General features: G+C 43.6%; 3 protein-coding genes across 3 annotated transcripts; all 3 read right to left on the bottom strand.

The window, feature by feature from the left end:
• Positions 1 to 593: 593 nt before the first annotated feature.
• LOC111965451 (protocadherin gamma-A11-like) lies at positions 594 to 1,893 on the bottom strand. The gene has a single exon (XM_023989640.2). It carries the CDS (start codon positions 1,758 to 1,760, stop codon positions 594 to 596), a length of 1,167 nt encoding a protein of 388 aa, XP_023845408.1. The 5' UTR covers positions 1,761 to 1,893.
• Positions 1,894 to 5,275: 3,382 nt separating this feature from the next.
• On the bottom strand, positions 5,276 to 7,825 carry LOC111965602 (protocadherin gamma-A11-like). Its single transcript, XM_023989750.1, has one exon. It carries the CDS (start codon positions 7,694 to 7,696, stop codon positions 5,276 to 5,278), a length of 2,421 nt encoding a protein of 806 aa, XP_023845518.1. The 5' UTR covers positions 7,697 to 7,825.
• A 1,143-nt stretch (positions 7,826 to 8,968) lies between these two features.
• On the bottom strand, positions 8,969 to 11,500 carry LOC111965453 (protocadherin gamma-A12-like). The gene has a single exon (XM_023989642.2). The coding sequence runs from the start codon at positions 11,399 to 11,401 to the stop codon at positions 8,969 to 8,971; it is 2,433 nt and encodes an 810-aa protein (XP_023845410.1). The 5' UTR covers positions 11,402 to 11,500.
• Between the last annotated feature and the right edge of the window lie 3,373 nt (positions 11,501 to 14,873).

Here is a 14,873-nt window from a genome sequence, read left to right on the forward strand (position 1 = left end):
TGAATTTTTCTCAGAGTCTCTTCCCGGCACGTTGGTCATTGTAGAACTTGACAACTTGAATCACTAGTGCTGACCGTTTCAGTAGCTTCATAATTGTAAGTGCTGCGAGACCAGCTCCATCCACCTCGCAGTTGGCGGAAATACACTGAATACACCGCTCCGTCAAACAACAGTCTAGCCTTTTTGAAAAATCTCACCCAGGGATGACAATAATGAATGAGAAAAAGGTGAGAACACACCAGTCATAGTCAATAAGATGAGTTAGAATCTGCTCTCGTCATAATATTTTATCTTCAAGTCTCAACTCAGCCCAATTAGCAATATAGCACTAAATACATGCACATGTCGCAAGAGGAAAGGCTGGTCCTTATCTTTTACTTACACAATAAGTCTTTCATGCTCAGATCTCAGAAATTCCCTGTGTCCTGTATCCTCCGCGGAGACCAATAGTTGAAAATCCCATCAGTGGATACTATATATAGGACACCAGGCTTCTGCCGAGTCCGCCACCACCTATCACCTTGAAACCAAGACCCCCTGGTCAGCTGGGACCAGCGCCAGTGGGCGTCTCCTCTGTCGAGCTACCTACTGAGTTACCGCCTGCGCGTGTGTAGGTGGACCTGTCGGTTATTCTCAGAGTCTCTATCCTGCACGTTAATGATGCCCACCTCTGTGCCAGGTGACGCGTTCTCAGGTATGGGGTTAGTCAAAGATTTCAGATATATCACTGGGGCGTTGTCATTTATATCTGTAATGTCTATTATCACTTTAGTGTCTGAAGAAAGGCCATAGCCATCTTTTCCTTCCACAAACATTTCATATGTTGATTCCTCTTCATAGTCTAACTCCCCTATCACTGTAATGTCCCCCGTTCTCTGGTCCAATGTAAACATTTTCCTTGCCTTATCAGACATTCGACTGAATTCATACATTACTTCGCCGTTCACGCCTTCATCTGCATCAGTACTGCTCACAGTAACAACTAGTGTACCCAAAGGAGATGTTTCGGGCAGACTGGCTTTATAGACGGCTTGGCTAAACACTGGGGCATTATCGTTAGCATCGAGTACAGTGACGTGTATGACTACAGTACCTGATCTCTGCGGAGTGCCCCCGTCCACAGCTGTGATCAATAATTGTAATTCCTGCTGCTTCTCACGGTCTAATTCTTTGTCAAGCACTAACTCGCCGTATTTGCTACCTGCAGAAGTGGTTTGAACACTCAACGCAAAATGATTATTCCTTTGTAGCACGTAACTTTGAACTGCATTCTGTCCTATGTCTGCGTCATGAGCAGCGTTCACACGATAGCGAGCTCCTTTGTCAGCTGATTCTCTGATGTCCAGTTTAATTGTATCCTTCGGAAATATGGGTGAATTGTCATTGACATCTTGTATTTGAAGTGATATGCGATGCAACTCAAGAGGATTCTCTAGGACTAACTCAAAGCTCAGAAGGCATGACGCCTTTTCTCCGCAAAGCTCCTCTCTGTCAATTCTTTCGGTAACAATCAAATCACCACTAGTCAGATTAATGTCACAATAACGTTTGCGGTTCCCTTCGGTATCAATWCGGGCCTTACGAGCGGAGAGTCTGCTCGCCTCCAACCCCAGATCCTTGGCTATATTTCCAATAACAGATCCGCGTTTCATCTCCTCGGGAAAAGAATAGCTCACGTCTCCATAGGCGGAGTGCAGTGTYAGAAGAAAGAAAGAAACGCMGCAAACCAGGACTGCGACCGAAAATCCTTTGTGCCCCATTGTGGAATTAAAACGTCAAATCACCTTACAGCCAAGATAATATACAATGCAAACAAATAGTATTTCATCAAAAAATACAGTTTKATCGAAATTACATTCTCAAAATGRGCACGCAATCTGACCGTCTCCYACCTRTTCCGCYGCTAAATGGCACCCGAGCCTTGTAACWACASAAGTGGGTGGAGAACTGGATSTATAAAAACATAGCTGGTGAATAGCGACACAGTGAGTACCCTTCAGATATTACASATATTATCCCACATTCGTTTATATGTCACCAAAAGTATTTCAATAGGCCTATAAATAGCCTAGGCTGAATTGGTTGATAAGCWATTGGAAATAACAAAAGAAAAGAACAGCAAACGACAGTTTATAAAACCCCAAACACATAAACGATTGCCAATAACCCGCATTATATTGATATGAGTTAAGATCAGGTGGAATGAATATATTACAAAAGAGAACACATCTGCGATAGGAAGTAGGCTACAATGCAAATATCAGATTTAGGCTATGCAATTTATGCGGCTTCTTCAGCCATTACAAAAGCATCAGTGCGTTCACACACAAAAACAGAGTATGGCAAGAAATGAAAGTTGTGACACTAAACAATAAGTAGATCTTATTGGCGTAAAAGCGGATTGTATGCATTTTCAGCACCATGGACAGTGACATTGCGAGGCCGCTGCACGTCAGACACTCACACCGCTATCATTCTATCTAAATAGCTCTCAATGTAAAGTATTTATCTTCTTCCTAAAACGAGCTAAATAGCACTTCCCTCGTATAGAGCCAAACTCATATATCAACCCTTTTCCTGTCACCTCAAAAATGTGCAGCGTGTATGTGAAAAATGAAATCCCAAACAGGAGGCTACATATCCCACATGACAAACCAAACCATATAATATTAGCATCCCTGGATTTCTCACAGGAACTTCAAAGGGATTGAAATGCGTTACAAACTACATCACTCGTGGAGAACTAACAAGTTGCCTAAATAGACAAGCTAAATTACGCATTCCTGTGGGCCCGTGGGGAGAATGATTTTCTTCAGTGGATTTTTTTTTAGAAACCATCTTAACTGTAATTGAATGAAAAAAATAGCCGTATTCCATAACATTATGAAKCCAAGTGTAGATTATTTATATTTACAGTAAGGCCTTTGGAGACCGATCAGTCATCAATTTCTTCAGCAAAGTCTGTTGGGAGGACAGAGGCGGAGAGCCCTCATCGGTGGCAGTGATTGGAAATGTTGTAATCAGACACTAGTTCACGGTCCAGTTCGCCCGTGGTCACCAGAGAATAGTAGTTTTTGATGGATGGCACCAGCTTAAAAGGAACGTTTTGCTGAATGGAGCAGTGGACTTGTCGGTTATTCTCAGAGTCTTTATCCTGCACGTTAATGATGCCCACCTCTGTACCAGGTGACGCGTTCTCAGGAATGGGGTTAGTCAGAGATTTTAGATATTTTACAGGGGTGTTGACATTTATGTCGGTTATTTCTATAATTAATACAGAATCTGAAGTTAACCCAGGCCCATCCATGGCTCTAATTTGTAATTCATATGACGACCCCTCTTCATAATCAACTGACCCAACAACCCTTATTTCCTCTTTCGTAGGATCAAACGAGAGTAGTTCAACATTCTCATCTGAAACTTGGTCAAAGTCGTACGTCTCTCCACCATTTCCTTRCTCATCTGCATKTGWYGCACTCACTGTAACTAGAGTATCTGAAGGAGGGTTGTCATGCAGACGGGCTTCACAGACGGTCTGGATAAACACTGGGGCATTATCGTTTGCATCCAGTACAGTGACGTGTATGCCTACAGTGCCTTATCTTTGCAGAATGCCACCATCTACAGCTGTCAATAGTAATTGTATCTCCTGCTGCTGTTCAAGGTCTAACACTTTGTCTAAGATTAACTCAAAGTATCTGCGTCCACCACTTTTCGCATTAATGCTCAAAACGAAATGGCCATTTGTTTGCATTGTATAGCTCTGGAGCACATTCTGTCCGATAGCTGCATCGTGGGRCTCATCTAATGAAAAATGCGCAACTTCAATTGCAGATTCGGCGATCTAAATTGTAATTATGTCGTTTTCAATTGTGGGGAATTATCATTAATACCTTCAACATCCTGTCTTGCCACAAAGCCCATCTCTGTCAAACCTCTCGGCAACAATCAATTCCACGGTACTCAGATAAAAGCGGCAATACGCAGTGTAAATAATAACATAGCGTACGCCGTCCCTGGTTCGGTAAAAAGCTGAGGGATGGAGCTGGGGAAATCTAACCACTCTCAAATCCAGACAGAGCTATGGATGCAAGGACTAATCATCCAAGGTACAACATTATAGTTTTAACCATGTTTTGAGGATATATAGCGTTTGCTTACATTTTCTTTGTTTACAAACAATAGAGTTTAAAAAATTGCTTATATTTGGGGTTCTGATGTGGAACGACAGTTGAACTAAGCTCATGYCGCATTTCTAAGATATATTCTATATATTCTTCAAGAATCAATGGTACCCATCATCATTCTACATCATTAACGTAGCAGTCTAAATATATTCAGCAACTGCTGATTGCCACTTTAATGTCACAATAACGTTTTTTGTTCGCTTCGGTATCAATACGGGCCTTACGACCAGGCAGTCTGCTCGCCATCAGTCCGAGATCCTGGGCTATATTTCCAATAACAGATCAGCGTTTCATCTCCTCCAGTAAAGAATAGCTGACATTTCCATAGGCAGAGTGCAGCATGAGAAGAAAGAAACCAACGTAACATTTCAGGACTGTCGCGGAAAAGCCTTTGTTTCCCATAAAAATAGAAAAATAGTGACGTAAACAAAGTGATAACTTTCAACCAATAATGACTAGCTGGTCTTACCGCTCTTGAATACATGATTTCAGCACCTCAGACAGTCACACATAGTTCAGAGTTTGTCCTTGCTATGTTAATTCATTGGGACGTCACTACCACATTGAAGTTCACGTTTAAAATGATTACGGCAAGGGATAAGGTTAGGGTTAGATAAGTGTTATGTAATGGTTAGGGTTAGGGTTAGATAAGGTTTAGGGTTATGGTTAAGGTTAGGTAATGGTTAGGGTAAGGGTAGGGACGCCCCAAGGATCTCGGATAGCACTACTCGTTCAGAGTTGCTGCTGTTTTTAACGGATGAGTTATAACTGATTTTCTCATCACTTTAGCTCGTGAAATGATTATATACAAACAGGTCTACATGTAAACTGTACCACAATAGGCTACCTAACTACCAACCACAATTTACAAAACTACCATGAACACATTCTCTGTAAGAACATKTGTGCAGCGTACATGCTGCACAAGTGTCCAGCCAATCTATCAATCACAATAAACCGGTCACAACATCAATAAGATGTTTCCCTTTGAAATAAAAGGGGATTAAATKGTTGCATTTTATCTCTCTTTGTAAAAAACTTGCTGTGAAATAATATTCTTAAAACATCAAAGCAAACCTCCTCAATTTCTATTTGCAGGAAAGGCCTACCTCGGTTGATCCRTCAGAATCGTCAAGTTCTTCAGCAAAGTCTGTTGGAATTTTTCTCAGAGTCTGGTCCGCGGGCAGCGTGTGGTCATTGTAGGAACTGACGAACTTGAAGTCACTAGTGCGTGACCCGGTCGTCAGGTAGGCGTCATAATTGTAAGTGCTGCGGAGAGTTCCAGCTCCATCCACCTCTGCGTAGTTGGGCGGGAGATAAGCACTGGGAATAGCGACCGCTCCGTCAAACAACAGTCTAGGCTTTTTATGGTGGAAAAATCTCACGGCCAGGATGACAATAATGAAGGTGAGGAAAAAGGTGGAGACGGACACCAGCGCGATGATCAGATAAGAGGTGAGTTTYGAATTGCTCTCGTCATAAGATATATCTTTCAGTTCTGGCACTTCAGCCAAGTTATCAGAAATCACTAAATACATGGCACAGGTCGCAGAGAGAGAGGGCTGTCCGTTATCTTTTACTGACACAATAAGGTTCTGTTTCATGCTGTCAGATTCAGAAATGTCCCGCTGTGTCCTGATCTCTCCGCTGTGGAGACCAATAGTGAAAAGTCCCGGATCAGTGGATTTGACTATATGATAGGACAGCCAGGCGTTCTGGCCGGAGTCCGCATCCACCGCTATCACCTTGGAAACCAGAGAGCCCCCGTGTGCAGCTTTGGGGACCAGCTCGGTCATGAAGGAGTTCCCCTCCGGAGCGGGATATAGTATCTGAGGAGAGTTGTCATTGACATCCGTTATGAACACACTGACGGTGACGTTGCTGCTGAGCGGAGGAGAACCGTTGTCTCTGGCCATCACATGGACRTTAAATCTCATGAACTGTTCATAATCAAACGACCTCACAGCGTGGATCACCCCCGTGTCTCCATTAACGGATAAGAACGAGGACGTCGGGACACCGTTCACCTCACCGGGTAAGAGAGAGTAAATCACTGTGCCGTTCTGTCTCCAGTCTGGGTCTCGAGCAGTAACGGAACACACGGAGGAACCAGGTTGGTTATTTTCAGTCACGTGGGCGKTATAGGACTGTTCCTCAAACACAGGTGGGTTGTCGTTCACGTCAGCTACAGATAACTGAACACTTTTAGAGGAGGACAGAGGCGGAGAGCCCTCGTCGGTGGCAATGATTGTAATGTTGTAATCAGACACTAGTTCACGGTCCAGTTCGCCCGTGGTCACCAGAGAATAGTAGTTTTTGATGGATGGCACCAGCTTAAAAGGAACGTTTTGCTGAATGGAGCAGTGGACCTGTCGGTTATTCTCAGAGTCTCTATCCTGCACGTTAATGATGCCCACCTCTGTGCCAGGTGACGCGTTCTCAGGTATGGGGTTAGTCAGAGATTTTAGATATATCTCAGGGTCGTTGTCATTTATGTCTGTGATTTCTATAATCACTTTAGTGTCAGATGAAAGACCGTAACCATCTTTCCCTTCAATAATTATTTCATGTTTAGCTTCTTCTTCGTAATCTATTTCTCCTCTTAGTCTAATTTCTCCAGTTGTCTGATCTAATGCAAATAATTTTCTGGCTATGTCAGATATGCGACTGAATTCATACATCACTTCCCCATTCACTCCCTCGTCTGCATCTGTAGCACTCACTGTAGCCACTACAATATCTAAAGGAGAGTTTTCWGGCAGACTGGCTTTATAGACGGCCTGGCTAAACACTGGYGCATTYTCGTTAGCATCCAGTACAGTGACGTGTATGACRACAGTACCTGATCTCTGCGGAGTGCCACCGTCTACTGCTGTAAGCAATAATTTTAACTCCCGCTGCTCCTCGCGGTCTAATTCTTTATCTAGTATCAACTCACCGTATTTACTACCGACCGTATTGGTTTGAACATTCAGCAGAAAATGGCCATTCCTTTGTAACATGTAGTTTTGCACTGCGTTTTGTCCTATATCTGCGTCGTGGGCAGCATTCACACGAAAGCGAGCGCCTTTGACAGCCAACTCACTAATTTCGAGCTTGATAGACTCCTTTGGGAAGATAGGCGTGTTATCGTTAACATCCTGAATTTGCAATGTGATTCGGTGCAACTCAAGTGGATCTTCAAGCACAAATTCGAATTTTAGAGCACATGAAACCTTCTCTCCACAAAGCCCCTCTCTGTCATTCCTCTCCGCAACAATAAATTCCCCGGTACTCAGATTTATGTCACAATAACGTTTTCGGTTCCCTTCRGTATCTATACGAGCCTTACGGGCGGACAGTCTGCGAACATCGATGCCGAGATCCTTGGCTATATTTCCAATCACAGATCCGCGTTCCATCTCCTCCGGAAAAGAATAGCTCACGTCTCCATACACGGAATGCAGTGTAAGAAGAAAGAGAGCAACGCAGTAGACCAGGCCTGTCACCAATATTCCTTTGTGCCCCATCCTGGCATTAAAAACGTTGAAATACCATCAAGTCTAAATACTACAATGTAAAGAAATCGTATTCCACAAAATATTCAGTATGATCTAAACAATATCCACAAAATGTGCCAGAAATCTGACCGTCTCCAATCTTTTCCGCGGCTAAATGGCATCCGAGTCTTGTAACAACACCAGTGGGTGGGGAACTGGATCTACCCAAACACAGCTGGTGAACAGCGACACAGCGAGTACTCGTTAGATATGACACATATTAACATTCTTCTAAATCTATACATCACGAAATGTAGATTCTATATTTCACCAAATATAGATTTAGAAGAATGTTTGTTAATGTGTAGTATGTAAAAGYGTAGACCTACTCACTCTGTCGTCGTTCACCAGACGTGTTTGGATAAATAGCCTTCTGAATGATTGATGACTGTAACTATTCGGGGGAAATCACCGCAAGCTCATATAAATAACCAAAAAAGAAACACAGGAAACGGAAATAAAACACTTACAGCATGAATTACGGCAATAAAAGCCTCAAACTATTTTCACGAGTTAAGATTAACTAGAAGAAATACTTTACAGAAGGGAAGGCATCTGCGAGAAGGTAGGCTTTAGTTGTACGTTGCAAGCATCAGATGTACAACGCTGGTATTTTAGTGAACACTCATCAATGCAATATAAATAAACGGAGAGTATGGCAATGAATTAAAGTAATTGCAGTGATAAAGCTATAAGACGTATACACTGCTAGCTACAAATTGGATTTCAGCACCATGGATAGCGGCACAACAATGCCGCTGCACTTCAGACCCTATCACACCACTTCTCTCGTCACTGTCTTAATAGCTCTGTACATAAAGTCGTTGTTTTTCGTAATCCCTTCCCAAAATGGCCTCCACTCCAACAGGCCAAACTTCTAAGAGMAACACATTTAACCTCAAAACATGTGCAGCGTGTATGTCAAAGAACAATCACAAACAGAACCAATCACAAYTCAAACCCATACTCAAACCCACACAACTCAAACCAGTAGCATCAATATTTCCCCGTTCAACTGTGAGGGGATTTCAATAATCATAAATGCATTGCAAATTGCATCAAACGTAAAGCATGACCAGGTTGCCTTATAGACAAGCTGTGGTATTCACACACTCCCGTTCAAAAGGCTACATGATTTTCTCCATAACAAAAAGCATTATTGTACAAAGCTGCTTTACTGTAATTGTACAAAAAGATGGGCATATATTCTATGATAAATACAATCAAATCTATAGTTGATATTTATTTACAGTTCAGGCCTACCTGTGAGGACACATCAGAATCATCAAGTTCTTCAGCAAAGTCTTTTGGAGTTTTTCTCAAAGTCTGATCCGCAGGCAGGGTGGTGTCAATGTAAGATGTGACAAAGTTGAAGTCACTTGTGCGTGAACCCGTCGTCAGGTAGGCGTCATAATTGTAGGTGCTGCGGAGAGTTCCCGCTCCATCCACATCTGCGTAGTTGGGCGGGAGATAAGCACTTGGGATAGCGACCGCTCCGTCAAACAACAGTCTGGGCTTTCTCCTGCGGCAAAACCTCACGGCCAGGATGACAACAATGAAGGTGAGGAAAAAGGTGGAGACGGACACCAGCGCGATGATCAGATAAGAGGTGAGTTTGGAATTGCTCTCATCATAAGATATATCTTTCAGTTCRGGCACTTCAGCCAAGTTATCAGAAATCACTAAATACATGGCACAGGTCGCAGAGAGAGAGGGCTGTCCGTTATCTTTTACTGACACAATAAGGTTCTGTTTCATGCTGTCAGATTCAGAAATGTCCCGCTGTGTCCTGATCTCTCCGCTGTGGAGACCAATAGTGAAAAGTCCCGGATCAGTGGATTTGACTATATGATAGGACAGCCAGGCGTTCTGGCCGGAGTCCGCGTCCACCGCTATCACCTTGGAAACCAGAGAGCCCCCGTGTGCAGCTTTGGGGACCAGCTCGGTCATGAAAGAGTTCCCCTCCGGAGCGGGATATAGTATCTGAGGAGAGTTGTCATTCACATCCGTTATGAACACACTGACGGTGACGTTGCTGCTGAGCGGAGGAGAACCGTTGTCCCTGGCCACAACGTGGACTTTAAAGCTCCTGAACTGTTCATAATCAAATGACCTCACAGCGTGGATCACCCCAGTGTCTCCGTTAACAGATAACAATGAGGACACCGGGACACCGTTCATCTCGCCAGGTAAAAGGGAATAAATAACTGTGCCATTCTGTCTCCAGTCTGGGTCTCGAGCAGTAACGGAACACACGGAGGAACCAGGTTGGTTATTTTCAGTCACGTGGGCGCTATAGGACTGTTCCTCAAACACAGGTGGGTTGTCGTTCACGTCAGCTACAGATAACTGAACACTTTTAGAGGAGGACAGAGGCGGAGAGCCCTCGTCGGTGGCAATGATTGTAATGTTGTAATCAGACACTAGTTCACGGTCCAGTTCGCCCGTGGTCACCAGAGAATAGTAGTTTTTGATGGATGGCACCAGCTTAAAAGGAACGTTTTGCTGAATGGAGCATCGGACCTGACGGTTATTCTCAGAGTCTCTATCCTGCACGTTAATGATGCCCACCTCTGTACCAGGTGACGCGTTCTCAGGTATGGGGTTACTCAGAGATTTTAGATATATCACTGGGGCGTTGTCATTTATGTCAGTAATTTCTATTATCACTTTGGCATATGAGGCTAAGCCTAAACCATCCTTCGCTTTAATGCGCAGCTCAAACAACGGAACGTCTTCAAAGTCAACAGCGCCGATAACTTTAATTATTCCTGTCTTACGGTCCATAGAAAATACTGTCTTATCCTCATCTGAAATGTGATCGAAGTCATAAGCCATCTCCCCGTTCACGCCCTCATCTGCATCTGTAGCACTCACTGTTACCACTACAGTATCTAAAGGAGAGTTTTCCTGGAGACTGACTTTATAGACGGCCTGGCTAAACACTGGGGCATTATCGTTAGCATCCAGGACAGTGACGTGTATGACCACAGTACCTGATCTCTGCGGAGTGCCACCGTCCATCGTCGTGAGTAATAATTTGAGATCGTTCTTTTGTTCTCGATCGAGCTCTTTCTCTAGAACAAGCTCAACACTGTTACTGTCAACAATCAAAACGAAATTCTCATTCCTTTCTAGCGTGTATGTTTGGACTGAGTTGTGTCCTATGTCTGCGTCATGGGCCTCTCCTAATAAGAAACGAGCGCCTTTAGATGCCGATTCGCTTATTTCCATATCTATCATGTGCTCATTAAATTGTGGGGAATTATCATTTATATCTTGAACATGAAGACTAATACGTTGCAGCTCCAACGGATTCTCTAATACAAGTTCCTGATTTAAAACGCACGAAATCTTCTTGCCACAAAGCCCCTCTCTGTCAATCCTTTCCGCAACAATAAGATCTCCGGTGCTCAGATTAATGTCACAATAACGTTTGCGGTTCCCTTCMGTATCAATACGGGCCTTGCGAGCGGACAGTCTGCTCGCCTCCAGTCCGAGATCRTTGGCTATATTTCCAATCACAGATCCGCGTTTCATCTCCTCGGGAAAAGAATAGCTCACGTCTCCATAGGCGGAGTGCAGTGTGAGAAGAAAGAAAGAAACGCTGCAAACCAGGACTGCGACCGAAAATCCTTTGTGTCCCATCATGGGATTAAAACGTGAACACACCATATATTTAAGATAGTACAATTTTAACAAATAGTATTCTGCAAAAAAAAAAACATACAGTTTGATCAAAATTACATTCTCAAAATGTGCACGCAATCTGACCGTCTCCAACCTCTTCCGCGGCTAAATGGCACCCGAGCCTTGTAACAACACAAGTGGGTGGAGAACTGGATCTATAYAAACARAGCTGGTGAATAGCGACACAGTGAGTACCCTTCAGATATTACACATATTATCGTTCAAAAATGCCTATAGCCTAGGCTGAATTGATCGGGAAACTATTGGAAATAACAGCAAACGACAGCATATAAAACCACAAAAACATCCAAAATTGTCAATGAACCGGACTCTGTTGATATGAGTTAGGATCAGGCAGAACGAATGCATTACAAAAGGGAACGCATCTGCGATTGGGCATATAAGCTACAATGCAAATATTAGATGTATGCCATTTATAATGCTGGTACTTCAGCGAGGAAAATCTCATACACAAAAGCAGAGAATGTGAAAGAAAGTCCTAAGAGTCCACAATCATTGAGTAAACCCCACTGGCTTAAACATGGATTGTATGAGATTTCAACATCATGGACAGCGACATAGCGAGGCCGCTGCACGCCAGACACTCTCACGCTTCGAACACACCGAAAGTGTTTACTATTTTGGTACACCAGAATTACATTAATTTCAAATTAAACGCTGCGTTTGCCTTGTAGCATTGCGTTGCAGAGGCAGTTGCAGTGCTTTCGGTGTGGTGCATACGTTGGATTTATCTAACGTATGCGTTAAACTGTATGCGTAGACTGCTTGACAGAAATGGTATCAGAAGGTGAATGTTGAATTTTTGTTGCATACATAGTCAGATGATGCTGCGTACTATTATGCGCAAAAAGCAATGTCTGTGTGGTCGAAGCATCACATTGTATCGCTAATTAGGCCTACGCTGTGTAAATACACTATATATTTACAAAAGTATGTGGACACACCTTCAAATTWGTGGATTCGGCTATTTCAGGCACACCCGTTGCTGACAGGTGTAAAAAGTCMAGCCAACAGCCATGCAATCTCCATAGACAKATATTGGCAGTAGAATGACCTTACTGAAGAGCTCAGTGACTTTCAGTGTGGCACAGTCACAGGAAACTACCTTTCCAACAAGTCAGTTTGTCAAATTTCTGCCCTGCTAGAGCTGCCCCTGTCAACAGTAAGAGCTGTTATTGTGAAGTGGAAACTTCTAGGAGCAACAACGGCTCAGCCGCGAATTGGTAGGCCACACAAGCTCACAGAACGGGACCGCAGAGTGCTGAAGCGTGTAGCACGTAAAAATCGTCTGTCCTCGGTTGCAACACTCACTACCAAGTTCCAAACTGCCTCTGGAAGCAACATCAGCACAAGAACTGTTCGTCGGGAGCTTCATTAAATGGTTTTCCATGGCCCGAGCAGCCGCACACAAGCCTATGATCACCATGCGGAATGCCAAGCATCGGCTGGAGTGGTGTAAACCTTGCCGCCATTGGACTCTGGATCAGTGGAAACGCGTTCTCTGGAGTGATGAATCATGCTTCACCACCTGGCAGTCCGACGGATAAATCTGGGTTTGGCGTATGCCATTAGAACGCTACCTGCCCCAATGCCTACTGTAAAGTTTGGTGTAAGAGGAATGTTTTTCATGGTTCAGGATAGGCCTCTTAGTTCCAGTGAAGGTAAATCTTAATGCTACAGCATATAATGACATTCTAGACGATTATGTGCTTCCAACTTTGTGCCAATAGTTTGGGGAAGGCCCTTTCCTGTTTCAGCATGACAATGCCCCCGTGCACAAAGTGATGTCCATACAGAAATGGTTTTGTCGAGATTGGTGTGGAAGAACTTGACTGGCCTGCACAGAGCCCTTACCTCAACCCCATCGAACACCTCTGGTTTTAATTGGAACACAGACTGCGAGCCAGGCCTAATCYCCAAACACCAGTGCCCAACCTCACTAATGCTCTTGTGGCTGAATGGAAGCAAGTCCCTGCAGCAATGTTCCAGCATCTAGTGGAAAGCCTTCCCAGAAGAGTGGAGGCTGTTATAGCAGCAAAGGGGGTACCAACTCCATATTATGGACCATGATTTTGGAATGATGTTCGACGAGCAGGTGTCCACATACTTTTGGTTATGTAGTGTAGCTCTCCAAAAAAAATGTATTTCTCTCTTTTCTAACCTCATTTCAAATAAGCTTAGACTCCAACAGTTCCAAAAAAGTCTTATATCAACACATTTCCTGTGAAATCCAAACTGCGCTGCGTGAAGGTGAAAAATCCAATAAATCAATCCTAAACAGTACATAGGCCGTCACAAATCAAACCACATAATGAGATTACATCGAACCTGGGGAACAAACTAGTCAGCTAAATAGACAATCTGCATTGACATAGTCARGGGGAACGGTGATTTTATCCAGGAAAATGTTAAAAAGCATCTTACCTGTAATTGTATAACAATATAGCTCTCTTCCATTCAATTATGAAAACAAATGTAGTTTATTTTTATTTACAATAAAGGCCTACCTTCGAGGACCCATCAGTGTCATCAAGTTGTTCAGAAAAGTCTGCTGGAGTTTTTCTCAGAGTCTGATCTGCGGGCAGCGTGTTGTCAATGGAAGATCTTACATGGAAGTCACTTGTGCGTGACTCCGTCGTCAGGTACGCGTTATAAATTGTAGGCACTGCGGAGAGTTCCCATGCCATCCACCTCTGTGTTGTTTGGAGGGAGATATGCGCTGGGGATGGTGACCACTCCATCAAACAAAAGTCGGGGCTTTCCCCTGCGGCCAGGATGACAATAATGAAGGTAAAGAAAAAGGTGAAGACGGACACTAGCCCGATGATCAGATACGTTTTAGTTTTAGAGGAGGGCAGACGGCGGAGAGCCCTCGTCGGTGGCAGTGTTTGTAATGTTGTAATCAGACACTAGTTCACGGTCCAGTTTACCCGTGGTCACCAGAGAATAGTAGTTTTTGATTGATGGCACCAGCTTAATCAATCAATCAATCAATCAATCAATCAAATTTATTTATATAGCCCCTTTTACATCAGCTGATGTCACAAAGTGCTGTACAGAAACCCTGCCTAAAACCCCAAACAGCAAGCAATGCAGGTGTAGAAGCAAGGAACGCTTTGCTGAATGGGGCAGCGGACCTGACGGTTATTCTCAGAGTCTCTATCCTGCACGTTAATGATGCCCACCTCTGTGCCAGGTGACGCGTTCTCAGGAATTTTAGATAAATCACAAGGGCATTGTCATTTACATCAGTTTCTTGTATTATCAACGTTGCGTATGACGCTGACCCTAACCAATCCTTGGCACCGATCTGCATTTCATACGATGACTCCTCTTCATAATCAACTGAACCAAACTGTTATTTCTCCAGTTTTATGATCCATAGAAAATGCAATGCTATCTTCAATTGAAACATCTGCCGATCCTGCTATTTCAA

The sequence above is a fragment of the Salvelinus sp. IW2-2015 genome, linkage group LG6.2 (assembly GCF_002910315.2).
Source record: "Salvelinus sp. IW2-2015 linkage group LG6.2, ASM291031v2, whole genome shotgun sequence".
NCBI lineage: Eukaryota > Metazoa > Chordata > Actinopteri > Salmoniformes > Salmonidae > Salvelinus > Salvelinus sp. IW2-2015.